Here is a 17,268-nt window from a genome sequence, read left to right as displayed (position 1 = left end):
ATAGTGTTGTAAATGGTTGCATGAATACCACAGGGTACACAGATGTATGATCCTGGAGTGTCTTACAATATGTTATTGTTATATTAGGCCTTATGGCAGGTCACTTCACTGTATCTTAAATTTGTTTAATAGGTATGAATGTGTGAGTGTATGATGCGTTTTAGGACACACTAGTTGAATTATGTGAAAATGTTATGATAATAAACATCGAGCCTTTCTCTTATAATATATGTGTGGGTCTTTAACCAGCCATTCTGGCAAAAGCCATTGAAATGGGCCGGGTGGGTTAGGAAGCAAGCTTATATTGCAAAATACTGGACAATGATCTAAAATAATAAGGTTTCCTATTTCTGCAGATCCCTTTCGCCTGGGTGTAGGGAACACCAAATGTCTATCAGAGGTAGATGATCACAAAGATATTGTACTCCTTTTTGTTTCCCCAGTTTAGGAATTGTGGTCTTGGAACATCTATCCATGCTTGGATCAACTACACAGTTGAGGTCGCCTCCTAAAATCAATTGCCCCCCCCCCTAAAACAAGATAACCATTTATGATACTTGTGAAAAAAGTATGGTCATATTGATTAGGTTAGGGGCTTATGCTGAAGCCAAGATCACAGTTTTATCCGAAATGTTGCCACTTACCATTATAATTCTTCCTTCTAAATCTTTTCATACAAGTTAACTGTGGCAACCCCCTAATTACCGAGAGAAACCTTCGTAATGCTGTAACGGGTATTACAATCCTATGCAAAGATACTTTTTTAACGGTATATTCTCTTAAACCCCTAGATAATGGCATTAACTCCGTTACCAGACCCATCCCCTTATCAATCCCTTCCCCATCCCCTCCCCCCTCCCCCCAACACCTCCATCTTGTATGGCCTAAGCCATCGCTCATCACAAGGAGAGCTGGGGTCACTAACGCGTTACTAGGTGAGTCCGCTCCATAAACCTGCATACAATATGAAAAACAGAAATATCAACTTGCGTCCTGAATCAAATCCTCATTATGTTTAAGTGTTATTATGAGTTATCCAAAACTTGTCCCGCCGGCACATTCACTGATATTTGCGTGTTTATTTTCATGTTGCTCCACGTAGAATTTATAATGATTGCCTCTTGCTTTTTTGGCCTCACTTCATTAATGGAGGAGGAATTCTCTCTTCCCATATGCCGATACTCTTCTCCTGGGAAGCTTATTCATTTTATTGTTTATCCAAACCCCAAAACAATAGCATTCCCACATGTTCCGCTGTGTAGAAACAAATGAATCCATATGAAATTCTTATGCGGATGGTGTTTTCATGTTTGCTCCAGTTGTTCTATGAATTTGGTTGCCTCTGGTGGAGATTCAAAGGTGCGCATTGAGCCAGCATTCCAGATCTGAAGCCGTGCTGGATACAGTAGCACAAAATGAATCTATTTAGCTGCTAATGTGGAGCAAATAGGAGAAAACTCCTTTTGTTTTGCCGAGACTTTGCTAGAAAAGTCTTGAAATATTCTTATAGGTGCGTTCTTGTAATTTAATGTCTGTAGTTTGCGACAGCTCATCCATATCTGCTGCTTATGATGGTAATTCAGAAATCAGGCTATAACTAAACAGGCTCATGTATCGCCTGGTCTCCGTGTTCCCAGCCTGTGGGACCATTCTACCACCAACGATGTTGCTACCGACGGCAAACTCAAGGCCTCCGAAAGCCAGCCATTTATGATTTGAGCCAGGTCAGTTTCCTCTATATCCTCCATAAAGCCCGCAAATCGTTCCTTCTATTTTCCAAATCCTCGATTTTTTCTTCTTGAAGCAGGAGTTCTTTAGACAGTTTATCCAATTGTCTCATGTGGGCCAGGGAATCATCTTCCGCCGAAGAGACTCGGCCTTCCAAATGTTCCATATGAGGACTGAATTCTGTTAGTGAACCTTTAATCTCGGCAATCTAGTTGGCGATCGCTTCTAATTTCCCATGCAAGGCCTCTGTTACTGCGTGCAAAATTGCTTCTATGACCGAGAGGTCTAGCAGTGTGCGTGAGGTCTGTTCTCCTGAGGCAGCCATCTTGCCTTCCCCTGAGGCAGCCATCTTGCCTTCCCCTGGTCTCAGTTTCTCTTTTTCCTTTCTTGTGGGCCGAATCGGCATTCCCGGTGGAGATTTAGACATGTAGGAGTCGATACTCATACGGATTGTAGAATGTTGTAAAAATGGAGCGATTTAGTTGAATGTGTATCACAGGATGCAAAAGACTGGAGCTGACACACCTGGAGCTCGTGAGGAAGATGTCCTAACTGTTGCATCGCGTCATGTGACCCCCATCTTCTTATCTTTATTCTATCAATATTCCTTTTTCTTTTCTTTTTTTTAATTAAAGTTCAGACTGCAGGTTTGCACCTCCACCATCTGCTAGAAACAGAGAAATACTTAGGGACTGCAGGTGCCTGAAAAGTTTTTATTCTCTGCCTCCATTTGCTGGTAGGGATGCAAAACCCACTTGTCTGGACTGATCTGGGGTATGAACAGGAACTGTAGAATTATGTGTGTACTTTCAAGCACTGCAAATTCCCCATTATTTTCAAACAAAAGAGAAACACACCAGTTAACTGTAAAAATTGGGTGGTCAGGCATTTTAAGATATACGTGTGTAATTTCATTTCAAAAGATGGTACATAGACATATTAGAAAGGCTGCCTTTTCTGAATGTAACTTTTTCAAAGTGTCTGTTACACACGGAGGTCAGAAACAGGCCCCCAGAACATCTGTTTTTGTGTACAATGAATTGACATCGCTTTTTAGGCTTCTGAAAATCCAGACAGGGTGCATGCAACCGACTTGCACATGTAACTCCCAGATTTCATGCATCTAAGCTTTTGAAAATTTAGCTCAGAATCTGCATCAAATGTTCAATATATGCCACTCACTCTTGCAAGCTCTTTTTGTCTCTAAGGTTGACTACTGCAGTAGCTCACTGGTTGGTCTTCCCGACAGCCCATCTACTCTGGTGCCAAAATATTCAAAATTCTGACTTTTCTCTATCAGCTTCTCTGCTATTCTCATTCTACACGTCTCCTCAATAATTTGCAATGACTTCCACTTAAAGTCAGTTGCCAATTCAAAATCCTTGATTTTAAATATAAAAACATTTGCTAGGTTTCTGCTTCTTTATATCTAACATTATCTCCCGCTATTCATTCTCTCAACAGATCTCTCTCCTATGCTCATAAAGTCTTCTAGGTACCTTGCATTAAACTGGCTTTACTCAAATTCAGGCCACCTCTATCCTTAAAATCTATTGAAAAGGCTCTTTACTGACATCCAGGGGTCCTCCGGGTTGATTATATTCAAATCCAAGTAAAAACCCCATTTTTTCAAGCACAGTTTTGGTTAATTCATCACTTAGTATTTTGGTATGCAGTTCTATTAATCTCTATGCTCATCTGCTATTTATGTCGACCTTGGTGCCCAGTTAAGGGCACCTAATAAATGGAGAAATAAAATAAAGAATCAGAGCAAGAGAGAGGAGGAACAGATAGAGGTATGTTAAAAGGCAGGGAGAAAGAAGAGAGTGAAGCAAAATTAGAAAGAGTGACAGAGGGAAGAGACAGAAAAGATGTGGGAGGGAGCTAAAAGGAGAGTTAGGAACAGGCGGCGACAAGAGATTAAAGACAGGGAAAAATGAGAGATGACAGAGAGGGCAAAGGACTCTCACCACTGTGCGCTGCTGGTTAGGCAGATAAACCTTGATGGTGCCCCCAGACTTGGGCCCCTCAGGGCTGGGTCGTCGCTGGTGCTGGGAACTTGGCAGCTCCATGATGGGGGCAGAGAGCATGACCACGCTCCCCTTCCCCAGCTCGGCCGGCGAAGGGGTGTAACCATTGGAAAGGGAGCTGGAGGAGTCGTGGGAGCGTCTCATGGGGTTTGTGGAGGCGCTGCAGGTGAGAGAAAAGCTCAGTCAGAAAATAGGAGGACAGTAATCACTCGACTCATGTCTTTTTTTTTTTCCTTAGAAAAGGACCTTGATGTACTTTGTGGTTTAGTTTTTTAGAGACAGACAGCCACCTCTGGGTTGCAAAGGCAGTAAATAGTACCATAGCTGGTTAGATTAAAAGCTGTTGATTGCCTAACAGTTCTCTCTATATGGTGATCTGGAGGAAAGTGAAAAAAATACTGTACATCTGTAGTATTTCTGCAATAATTAAAAAATGTCTTTCCTGACTCTAAATAAGCTGGATTAACTCTTTTCTTACAAGTACCCATATTATCATACCCAGATATGTTTTTGTTCTAAAAACATATCTAATTTACTTTTGAATTGATTTGACTTTTCTTGGCAAAATTTTCCACAATTCTGAGCAAATAATCCCTTCTTCTGAAGGTGGTGAAATCTATTACTCCTCAATCTCACAAGATAACCCAAACTGGGGGAAAGGGGGACCGCACAAACTTTATCCTCTCTCTCTCACACACATTTATACATGTTCTGTCTCTTATACACTTCCTCACATGTCTTACACACTCCCTCTCTCTCACACATACACAGGATCTCTCTCCCTCACATGTGCCCAGAGGTTCTCACACACATACCAGCATACAGGCTCTCATTTACACTCCCTCTCTCTCTCACAAATAGAGGCTCTAACACACACAGGGCCAGATTTTAAAAGGGTTACATGTGCCGGGCCTATTTTAAAAAGGCCCGGTGACGCGTGTAAAGCCCCAGGACGTGTGTAAGTCCTGGAGCTTGCAAAAAGGGGCAGGGAGGGGGCGGGCGTGGGGTCAGGCTCCTGGCACAGCGGCCACATTTGCTGCTTGGCCGGCGCGTGCAACTTACTTCAGCCCCAGGGCTGAAGTAATAAAAGAAAGGAAAAAAAAGGTAGGGGGGAAAGGGCGGGGGAGGTAGGGGAAGGGAAGGGAAGGTGGGGTAGGTAACGGGGGGAAGGCAGCGTGGCTCGGCACGCGCAAGGTGTACAATTGTACACCCCCATGCACGCGCATGTTATAAAATTGGACGTACATGCGTGCGCGCCGGGTAGCGTGCACACATGTACGCCGTGCGCGCTCCTTTTAAAATTTACCCCACAGGCTCTCTTTCTCTCACAAAGATACAATACACACGCACACTCTCTCTCACGCACACAGGCTCTCTCTCTCATATACACACAGGCTCTCTCTGTCTTTCACACACACACACACACACACACACACACACACATGGTCTCTCTCTCATACACACACTGACTCACACACACACATTCCCAAGACCTCCCCCTCTCTTCTTCATCCACTGCGGGATGGGATCCACGGCGGCCTGCTGGGCCTTGTCCTCGGCTGCAATGGGATGGGGTCTGCTAACAGCCACCAATCGGTGGGGGGGGGGGGGGGGGAGATGAATATGAAGGCATGCAGTTCCTGCACACTGTGAATCTCCTCCTTCTCAGAAGCTAATTCAGAGGTAGAAGTTGTAACTTCTGCCTGTGAGCTGGCTACTGAGAAGGGGGAGAATTGCAGCGTGCAGTACACAGAAAACACAGTCAGCGGCAGAGGGGAAGAATTCACTTGGGAGCTGCAATTTGTGCGTCAAAGAGCCGCATGTGGCTCACGAGATGCCGATTGATCACCCCTGCACTAGAGAATCAGCATTCATTTGTGAAGCTTCTCCTTTGGAACGCCTCCCTCTAGACATCCACACTGAAATAAACTTTATGAAATTTCAGAAAGCAGTTAAAACATGCCTTTTTAATTAGGCCTATGATTGCTAATGATCTTTGTCGCAGAATTTGTTAATGTTATTTGCCGGGCTATGGTTTTTGACTTGTAATAGTCTTACTCTTGTATATCAATATTTTGTTTTCTGTTTTCATGCACTTTGACTGGATTTTATGTATTTTTTTTATTGGAACTATTTGGATACATTATTTTACAGGCAGTATATTACATTTCATAAATAATAATAATATGTGTGGTATGAATTTGTGGATGTATGTAAAAAATCCCTCAAAAAGTAGCTCAGTTTTGTTTGGGCAAAGAGAAGTGTGGTCAAATGTATTCATCCCCAAAGACCTATGGGTACAGTTGTATAGCTGAGTGCACAGTAGTTAAATTGCTTCATTCTATTTGCTTTTTTGACTGGCACTACACACCTCGCTGAGCATTTTCATGTATTCTCCATAATGACACCAAGATCCTTTTCCTGATTCCTAATACAGATCCCAGCATTGTGTACCTATACTGGGTTCCATATTAGGAGTTCACCACCCAGGAAAAGGATCTTGATGTCACTGTGGATAATGCACTGAAATGCTCATACCGGTGTGCAGCAGCTGTGAAAAAAAGCAAAAAATCATTTGGAAAAGAATGGAGAATAAAACAGGGAATATCATAATGCCTCTGTATATATCTATGGTATGATTACACCTTGAGTATTGTGTTTCGTTCTGGTCAGCCCATCTCAAGAAAGATACAACGGAAAGAGAAATGGTACGCAGAAGGGCAACAAAAATGATAAAGGGGATGGAATGACTCCCTTATAAAGAAAGACTAAATAAATTGGGGCTCTTCAGCTTGGAGATGAGACAGCTGAGAGCAGACATGATAGAGGTTTATAAAATTATGAGTGAGGTGCAATGAGTAAATAGGAAACGCTTATTTCTCTTTTAGATAGTACAAAGACTAACATACATTCCATTAAATGAATGGGTAGCAGATATAAAATAAATTAGAGAAAGTATTTTCCACTCAATTCACAATCAAACTATAGAATTTGTTGCTGGATGTTGTGGTCGTGGCATCTAGCATAGTTGAATTTAAAAATAGTTTCGAAAAATTCATGGAAAAGTCCATAAACAATCATTAGCCGATTAGACTTGAGGAAAGCCACTGCTTATCCCTGGGAGTAGGCAACAAGAAATGGGATCTGCTGGGTACTTCTTGGAGATTCAGACTGGCCACTGTTGGAGACAAGATGCTGGGCTTGATGGACCCTCGGACTAACTCAGCATGGCATTTTATGTTCTTATCTCCTGTCCATGGCTTTCAATATTTAGGCCCTCTGTTTCCAGTTACCTGAGCCCTCTCACACTCATGGACAGTTTAATGTGTTCATGCTATTTAGTTTCCTCTTGGTAAGTAACATGCATGCATTAGTAAGTTAACACTAGTCCAGGGTAGCTATTAAACAGCATTCAGTTGTCAAATACTCAGTAAACATGGAGGGTGAGCATAAAGGAAAATTGGTTCTTACCTGCTAATTTTCGTTCCTGTAGTACCACGGATCAGTCCAGACCAGGGGTGGGCAATTAATTTTCCCATGGGGCCGCATGAGAAATTGGGATGGTTTTAGAGGGCCGGACTAATATAATTAACTCAGTTCTCAATAGCCCTACTTATGAAAAGACAGCAGTTTACCACCAATGCATGTCCTCTGAGAAAACACAACAAATAAGACCGATACAAACGCTTACATGCTAGCAAAATATCTCATCTCGGTAACAGACACAGAACCGACCTAACATACTCCCAGGATCTGTAGTAATGCACATAAACTAATCCGCACACAGTTACACCTGTATTATGGAATACAAAACAGGAGCAACCCTATCTATGAAAAGGCAACACTACAAATATTAAATCAGGCCCTAAAAACCAATACACCTCTTATTAGGAAAACAGAACTAACAAGCAGCTATAGATCCCCAAACAGAAATAATTGTAAAACTATACTAATAAGCAGAATAAATGTTTCTAAACAGCTATGAACAGAATAACATCCAACAATTAAAAACTCATAAAAACTATTAAACATTCTCCAAACACCAATAAAATATTTCAAAAAAGCAGACATCATACAATTAAAATGGCAGTCAAGAAAAATAAACTTAAAGCCACCTTTACTTACCCCCTCCAGCAGCTCTCCTACTCCCCTTCCCTGCAGGCCATGGCACACACCAGAAGCAGCAGTAGAAGCTAAGCTCTATACTTATGGTCCTCTTCCTTAGTGCCCATGTCTCTCACACACACACCATACCAGTCATGCCCCCATGACCAGTTTCTGTCTCTCACACACCAATCATCTCCCAAACAGTCTTTGGCACACACACACCAGTCACCTTCCTGAACAGTTTCTCTCATGCCATACACACACACACACACACACACACACACAGGCTTCCCACTCCCGTGTTCTACTTGCATATATGGTCTTCTCACTCTCATAATCACTTTCTCTGTCTCTCTCTCTCACACACACACACACTCACTCACCAGTCTCTCACTCCCATGCTTGTTCTCTCCACATGCACAGGCTTCTCATTCCCAAAATCACTTTCTTTCTCTCTCTCACACACACACACACCAGTCTCTCACTCCCATGTTCTCTTTCAGATATACCGGCTTCTCCCTCCCATGATGTGTCTCACACACACCCGGGTTTCTCACTCCCATGCTCACTCTTCACATGCACAGGCTTCTCATTCCCATAATCACTTTTTCTCTCTCTCTCTCTCTCACACACACACACACCCCAGTCACCTGATCTCACTCATGCATACACACACACACAGGCTTCCCACTCCCAAGTTCTCTTTCAGATATACAGGCTTCTCCCTCCCATGCTGTGTCACACACACCCAGGTTCTCACTCTCATGCTCACTCTCTTCACATGCACAGGCTTCTCATTCCCATAATCACTTTTTCTCTCTCTCTCTCTCACACACACACACACACCAGTCACCTGATCTCACTCATGCATACACACACACACACAGGCTTCCCACTCCCAAGTTCTCTTTCAGATATACAGGCTTCTCCCTCCCATGCTGTGTCTCACACACACCCAGGTTTCTCACTCTCATGCTCACTCTCTTCACATGCACAGGCTTCTCATTCCCATAATCACTTTTTCTCTCTCTCTCTCTCACACACACACACACACACACCAGTCACCTGATCTCACTCATGCATACACACACACACAGGCTTCCCACTCCCAAGTTCTCTTTCAGATATACAGGCTTCTCCCTCCCATGCTGTGTCACACACACCCAGGTTTCTCACTCTCATGCTCACTCTCTTCACATGCACAGGCTTCTCATTCCCATAATCACTTTTTCTCTCTCTCTCTCTCACACACACACACCAGTCACCTGATCTCACTCATGCATACACACACACACAGGCTTCCCACTCCCAAGTTCTCTTTCAGATATACAGGCTTCTCCCTCCCATGCTGTGTCTCACACACACCCAGGTTTCTCACTCTCATGCTCACTCTCTTCACATGCACAGGCTTCTCATTCCCATAATCACTTTCTCTCTGTTACACACACACACCAGTCTCTCTCATTTCCATGCTCACTCTCCACGTGCACAGGCTTCTCATTCCCTGAATCACATTCTCTCACATTCACACACACCAGTCTTTTTCTCTCACACACACAGTCACCTTACCAAGCAGTCTCTCTCTCTCATGCATGCACACTCACCCAGGTTTCTCACTCCCACAACTCCAGGCTTCTTATGCTCATGCTTTCCCACATACCCAGACTTCTCACTTCCATGCTTTTTCTCACACACACACACACACATCAGTCACCTCCCTGACTAATGCCTCACACTCTCACATACACATCAGTCATCTCCCTGAGCAATCACTTTCATTGTCTCTCACATACACACACACACATCAGCTCTCTGACCACTCAATCACACACAGGCTGGCTGGCTGCTTCTCACTCTCTCTTACTCACTTCCTCTTCCCCCTACATATGTTACGGAGTTTTTTGCCAGTCCGCAGCGCGCGCTCCCGGTCTCTCCGCTGCCGTTGCCGCTGGGCTGTCAGCACGTTCAAGCCCAGTGGAAACGGCAGCGGTGTTGGAAGAAGCTATGGCACCCGCGGCTGGCCTTTTCTTCTTCCCGCGCCTGCCCCCTCCCGTGACCCGAAACAGGAAGTGATACAGGGAGCGGTGCGCGGGAAGGAGAAAGAGCCGTGCCGCGTCGGCTGCAGCATCGGTCCCCGAGCAATTGAACCAGCCGGCAATCGAGAAAGGAGTCAGCAGCATGAGCCCCCGCAGGCCAAGAAAGAAGAATCCCTTCGGCCGCGGGAGGCTCATGCTGCTGACTCTCTTCTCGATTGCCGGCTGGTTCAATTGCTCGGGGGCCGATGCTGCAGCCGACGTGGCACTGCTCTTTCTCCTTCCCGCGCACCGCTCCCTGTATCACTTCCTGTTTCGGGTCACGGGAGGGGGGGGGGCAGGCGCGGGAAGAAGAAAAGGCCAGCCGCGGGTGCCATAGCTTCTTCCAACACCGCTGCCGTTTCCACTGGGCTTGAACGTGAGACAGCCCAGCGGCAACGGCAGCGGGAGAGACCGGGAGCGCGCGCCGCGGACCGGCAAAAAACTCCGTGACATATGTAGGAAAGAAACTCGAGCGAAGGCACGCTGTCCGATTGGCCGGTACTGGGCAAGGCTTGCCCAGCACCGGCCAATCGGACAGCGTGCCTTCGCTCGAGTCACTCCCTCCTCCCCCCCGGACGCTGTAAAAAAAAAAAACAGTTCATTCTCCGCTCCCTCGCTCCCCGTTGGCCGGCCAATCGGGGAGCGAGGGAGCGGAGAATGAACTGCTGCCTTCCCTTGCAGAGGGAAGGCAGCAGTGCCTCATTCCCCGTCTGCTCTCAGCAGTGGGCGGGCCGGATTCAGCCCACGGGCCGCCCCTTGCCCAGGTCTGGTCCAGACCATGGGCTGAGCCTCCTGTCCAGCAGATGGAGAAAGACCAAAACTGAAAAGGTATCCTATTTCAGGACAGAGCCTACCCTGCATCCCTTCAGTATAACCATTGTCAAAGCAGAAAAGTAAAGAGACAACGATAATAAGGTCAAGCAAGTAACAAGATAACTAATAAATCTGTGAAAAAATTGAACAATTGAATGAACTCTGTAAGTAACCGCTCTTGTATACATATCCATGGATATCTTAAGAGATGCTTCCGGTGCCTTCAATGAGAATCCAAGGAAAAAATGGCCAGAAAAACCTGTAATAACAAAAAGAAAATTCGAGCGGACAGACCGATAAAACATGGAGGGCGTCTGGACTGATCCGTGGTACTACAGGAACAAAAATTAGCAGGTAAGAACCAATTTTCCTTTCCTTTCCTGGATCAGTCCAGACCGTGGGATGTACCAAAGCTTCCCTAAATAGGGTGGGACCGAGACAGTCCCGCTCGAAGAACCTGCCGTCCGAAGGACCCAAACATTTGCGCCCTAACAGCCAAGATGGTAATGTCAAGCAAAGGTGTGCAGAGATTTCCAAGTAGCTGACCTGCAGATCTCCTGGGGAGAGACCGGCTGACTCTCCGCCCACGACGTAGCCTGAGAACGCAAGGAATGAGCCTTAAGGCCGTCAGGGACCACTCAGCCCTGACAGATATAGGCTGACGCAATTGCTTCTTTCAACCAACGAGCAATCGAGCTTTAGAAGCCTTGTTGCCGCAATTTGGACCACTCCAGAGAACAGATGATCCGAAACTTGGAAGTCATTGGTACCTGAAGATAACGCAACAACATCCGTTTCACATCTAGATGCCTAAGATCACCCCCCATCGTACTTGCTATATCTTCCGGAGAAAAAGCCGGGAGTTCTACCGATTGATTGACATGAAAAGAAGAAACAACCTTTGGCAAGAAGGAGGGCACCGTCTTGAGGGAAACCCCTGAATCCAAGAAATGAAGAAAAGGTTCCCTACAAGACAGCGCTTGAATCTCCGACACCCTTCTGGCGGAGGAGATGGAAACCAGAAAAACAGTCTTTAGCATCAAATTTTTAAGAGTAGACTGGCGGAGAGGTTTGAAGGGTGCCTCGCAGAGGGCCCAAAGGACCAAATTAAGACCTCACGAGGGACAAGTAGCCCAAACGGGCAGCTTCAAGTGCTTAGCACCTTTGAGGCAGCGAATGATATCCAGATGAGCCGCCACCGAATATCCATCAACGCTGCCTAGAAGAGAGCCGAGGGCAGAAACTTGAACCCGCAGAGAGCATAAAGACAAACCTTTAGATAGGTCCTTCTGTAGAAAAGAGAGGACCTGGGGAATCTGGGCTTTACGGGCCAGTACGCCTGATTCCGCACATACATTCTCGAAAACCTTCCAGAACCGAACATAAGTGAGAGAAGTAGACAGCTTCCGAGACCGCAGCAGAGTGGAAATCACTTCCTCCTTATACCCCTTCTTTCTTAATCTCCGCTGTTCAAAAGCCAGGCCGCTAGACAGAAGCGATCCGCCTGCCGGAGCAGGCATGAGAGATTGCCGAGACGAAGAGGACCGTCCGTCGCCAGGTTTACCAGATCCGCAAACCACGGTCTGTGGGGCCACTCAGGTGCCACGAGGATGACGGATCCCCTGTGGAGTTCTATCCTTTTGAGGACCTTTCCCACGAGGGGCCACGGAAGAAACACATAGAGGAGAACGTTGTGGGACCAGGGCATCCACTCCTTCCGAGCAGTGCTCTCTCCAGCGGCTGAAGAATCTGAGAGCTTTGGCATTGTATCAGGTCCAGGTGAGGAGGACCCCACCTGCGAACGATCAGATCCATCGCACCATCCGATAACTCCCACTTGCCAGGATCGAGACGTTGACGGCTGAGGAAATCGGCTTGCACATTCTCTTTGCCCGCTATGTGGGAGGCCACCAGGCGCTCCAGGTGTCGCTCTGCCCAGGCAAGAAGCTTGCTGGTTTCGAGAGCCACAAGACGGCTCCTGGTGCCCCCCGTCGATTGATATAGGCTACCATGGTGGAACTGTTGGAGAGAACGCGCACCGACTTGCGGTGGATCAGGGGAAGAAAGACCTTGAGAGCCAGACGCACCGCTCTTGCCTCCAGGTGATTGATGTGCCAGCGGGACTGGACTGGGGACCAATACCCCTGCGTGGCCTGGGATTGACAGACCGCTCCCCACCCAGAGAGGCTGGCATCTGTCATCACTACGATCCACTGCTGAGTCAGTAAGGGCATGCCTTTCAAGAGATGCGCTATCGACAGCCACCATTGTATGTCGGAAATGGTAGAACCAGAGAGGGGTAGGGGCGTCTGAAACTGCTCGGAGACCGGCTTCCAGCGGGATAGCAAAGCTTTTTGTAATGGTTGCATATGCGCAAAAGCATATGCGACCATTAATTCCTAACATTCTTTTTGCTTTTTTGATCGCCACAGCTCACTGAGCTGACGATTTCAATGTATTATCCACTATGATGCCTAGATCTCTTTCCTGGGTGGTAACTCCTAAGCTAGAACCTAACATTGTCTAACTACAGCAAGGGTTATTTTTCCCTGTATGCATCACTTAGCACTGGTCCACATTAAATTTCATCTTCTATTTAGAAGCCCAATCTTCCATTCTTGCAAGGTCCTCCTGCATTTTATCACAATCCACTTGAGATTTAACTACTCTGCATAATTTTGTGTCATCGGCAAATTTGATCACCTCACTTGTAGTACCTCTTTCCAGATCATTTATAAATATATTAAAAAGCACAGGTCTAAGTACAGATCCCTGAGGCACTCCTCACCTTTTTCCACTGTGAAAACAATCCACTTAATCCTCCTTTCTGTTTCCTGACTTTTAACCAGCTTGCAATCCACAAAAGGACATCACTTCCTATCCCATAACTTTTTAGTTTTCTTAGAAGCCTCTCAAGTGGGACTTTGTCAAACACCTTCTGAAAATCCAATACACCACATCTACCAGTTCACCTTTGTCCACGTTTATTCACTCCTTCAAAAAGTGCAGGAGATTTGTGAGACAAGACTTCCCTTGGGTAAATCCATGGTGGCTGTGTCCCATTAAACTATGTCTATCTAAATGTTTTGTGATTTTATTCTTTACAATAGTTTCCACGATTTTTCTCAGCACTGAAGTCAGACTTCGGTCTACAGTTTCCCGGATCACCGCTGGAGCCCTTTTTAAATATTGGGGTTACATTGGCCATCTTCCAATCTTCAGGTACAACGGATGATTTTAATGATAGGTTACAATTTATTTATTTATAACTTTTTTTATACCGACATTCATAAACATATCACATCAGTTTACAGATGAACGGGGATAAACCAAAGGATGAGAAATTGATTTATAAAGTTACAAATAACAAGGGGTCAAACGGAACAAGTAGGGAGTATTAGAGGGTCGAGCGGACCTAGGTAATGAGAGTATCAGATAGTATAACCAATAAAACGAGATCTGACATTTCATTTTTTAGTTCTTTCAGAACCCTGGGGTGTATGCCATCCAGTCCAGGTGATTTTCTACTCTTCAGTTTGTCAAACTGGCCTACCATATCTTCCAGGTTCACCATGATTTGGTTCAGTTCATCTGAATCATCACCTTTGAAAACTGTCTCCGGAATGGCTATCTCCCCAACATCTTCTTCGGTATCACTGAAGAAAAGAAATCATTTAATCTTTGTGTGATGGCCTTATCTTCCTTAAGTGCCCCTTTAAACCCTCGATCATCTAACAGTCCAACCGACCCCTTCAAAGGCTTTCTGCTTCAGATATATTTTAAAATGTTTTTATTGTGAGTTTTTGCCTCTATGGCCAATTTATTTTCAAATTCTCTCTTAGCCTGTCTTATCAGTGTCTTACATTTAACTTGTCAGTGCTTATGCTTAATCCTATTTTCTTCTGATGAATCCTTCTTCCAATTTTTGAATGAAGTTCTTTTCGCTAAAATAGCTTCTTTCATTTCACTTTTTAGCCATGCTGGCAATTGTTTGTCCTTCCTTACACCTTTCTTAATGCCAGGAATACATATGGACTATTATGCTTCTAAGATGGTATTTTTTAACAGTGTCCATGCCTGTTGCACATTTTTTACCTTTGTAGCTGCACCTTTCAATTTTTGTTAACTATTTTTATTTTATCAAAGTTTCTCTTTTGAAAGTTGAGTGCTACAGCCATGCATTTGTTGCGCCCGTCGGTCGCAAGCGGCTGTGACCTTTGCTGCTCACCTCCTTTTTCCATGCAGTTCCGAGTCTGGGGAGAATGGCGGCCTCCGCTTCCACACGCCGACCCTCATGGTGTGCCCGGGACGGCGCGGGCGCTCCCAGCAATCATCTTACATCTGGAATTACTTAAGGCACGCGCGCGCCTGCCCCCATCTTGTACGCGTCATGTTGACTTTTCCACTCCCCCTGCAGATTTTAAGTATATGTGCCAACCTATAACTTTTCCTGCACACAGAACACTGGTAAAAGAAGCTGTGAAATTCTAGACTCTTTACCTAGGGTTGTTCTAATGCTATTCAACTGGTAGCAGAGGAGGAGTGTAACCATGCTGTCAGCTTAATCAGGCAGCCTAATCATAAAAACATGACGGCGCTCCCCCAAGCCTTCAAAAGGCAAAGAACCTTAATCTTCTTTACATTCTATATGAAACTTGAAATATTATGGAGCTAAAAAAAACAAACAAGTAGCACATGACAAGAAGAAGGTCATTTACAATAACTCATGTTCTTGCAAAGCATCTGTGTACATTTCTACCCGCAGACCTTATAGCTTATTTTCAAAGGGAAACTTGCCTACAGGGTAAACGAGCACAGAAGTGGCCACATACTTTGCATCTCCTGTTTCTGTGGGTGGTGGAACAGGGCAAAACACCATTTGAAAATCAAAATATGTGTGCACTGTAGACTCCCAAACCAAAAATACTCACAGGAATGCCTCTTTGAAATCTAAGACATCCATAATCAAAACTCATTTAGAAGGACAATGTAATAGTTATCCATGTAAATGACTTACCCGACTATATTCAGCCTTTATCTGGCTCAATTCTAGATGGCTAATACTTTAGGCAGCTAAAATTTAGCTGTATAAGTTAGGGGTGGTTCAGGGGCAAAACTGGGAGGAGTTGAGTTATCTGGTTAAGTTAACCGGCTAACTGTGATATTTAGACTTAGCTGGATGATTTAGCCTAGTAAGTCTGGTCAAGTCAAAGAGCTGTCCTAAAGTTAGGCAACTATAGTTGGCCCGCTAATTACTTAAGATAGCCAGCTCTATATTCAATTGTGCGGCTGCACTACTGAATATGCTTCCAGAGTTAGCCAAGTAAGTTTATCTGACTAAGGCCTAGATTTATCATTTTGAGCGAGAGAGAGTCTTTATAAGGCTCTAATATAAGTAAACTATTTATACCACTGTAAGAGGAGCAACTAGTAACTCAGGGTGAGGTTTTGGTGGTGGGCTAGGTTTCGGGGGTCAGTTTTACATGCACAATCAGAGGTACGAACAGCACAGTAGACATCAGTGAAGATTTTATGTGATTTGGATTGATGAAAGGTACACCAAGATGAGACGTAGCTTAATAGCAGCTAGGTAGAGAGTGCATCAAGCTAGGTCAAGAATACTTTGTACAAATCTCATCTTTTTATACCTTTCATTACTCCAAATCACATAAAATCTTTACTGATGGTAACTGTGCTGTTCGTACCTCTGACTGTGCATGTAAAACTGCCCCCCATACGTAGCCCGTCACCAAAACCTCACCCCGAGTTCATAATGGCCCCAGTGCTATAAAAAGTTGACTAATGTGTGTGCTTCCCCAGAGGCGCTCTCTCTCTCTCTCGCGGCCATAACACACAGCATAATGCCAGGAAAAAAGGTGTAGTGATTTCTGGCGTTAAAGCCCACAATAGCTTGTATTACGCTATCACACTCAATGTTAAGCGTCTCTCATTTTCATTTACTCTGCCCAAACTCCTCCTACTTGACTACATTTTTAAAAATTTGCATACTCATCTTGTGATGTGTTATTTATCGCATGCGTTATGGTGTTATCGTGGACATTAGGGCCTTAATGCAATTTGAGAAATGACCCCCCTAACTTTGTTATCCAGACTGTGTCTAAATATAGACCTCTATTAGTATGCTCTAATAGCAGCCAGGTAACTACTTAATTACCCTGCTAAATCCCTTTGAAAGTCGTCCTCAGAATGTACTAGAATAAGTATAACTGGTGTTCATTTTGAATAGCCTGATGGGGTAATTTTCAAAAGGATTTACATGTGCAATTTCAGGCAGCAGGCAAATGTAATCAGATCCAATGATGTTCTGGGCCAAAGCTTTGTGGCTGAGACAGGAACACTGAACTCACCAGCAGGGCTGGCAAGGCAGTCTCCCCTTCTCCAGAAACCTGTCTGCTAAAAAAAAAAAAAAGGAAAATTGGTTCTAACCTTGTTAATTTTCATTCCTGTAGTACCCAGACTCCTGGGTTTTGCATCCCTGCCAGCAGATGAAGACA

The 17,268-nt window shown here is 44.8% G+C and overlaps 1 protein-coding gene across 3 annotated transcripts in view; it reads right to left on the bottom strand.

Annotated features, from left to right (window-relative positions):
* The window catches only part of ARAF (A-Raf proto-oncogene, serine/threonine kinase), a 104,497-nt gene that overhangs the window by 68,512 nt on the left and 18,717 nt on the right, over positions 1-17,268 (bottom strand). For all 3 annotated transcript variants that reach the window (XM_029611747.1, XM_029611767.1, XM_029611756.1), the window contains one exon: positions 3,699-3,918. In XM_029611747.1, coding sequence (XP_029467607.1) covers positions 3,699-3,918 — 220 coding nt within the window. The remainder of the gene's footprint in view (positions 1-3,698; positions 3,919-17,268) is intronic.

Source organism: Rhinatrema bivittatum, chromosome 1 (genome assembly GCF_901001135.1).
Source record: "Rhinatrema bivittatum chromosome 1, aRhiBiv1.1, whole genome shotgun sequence".
Classification (NCBI taxonomy): domain Eukaryota; kingdom Metazoa; phylum Chordata; class Amphibia; order Gymnophiona; family Rhinatrematidae; genus Rhinatrema; species Rhinatrema bivittatum.
Note: the sequence above shows the minus strand (reverse complement) of the source record. Positions and strands in the feature narration are given on the sequence as shown.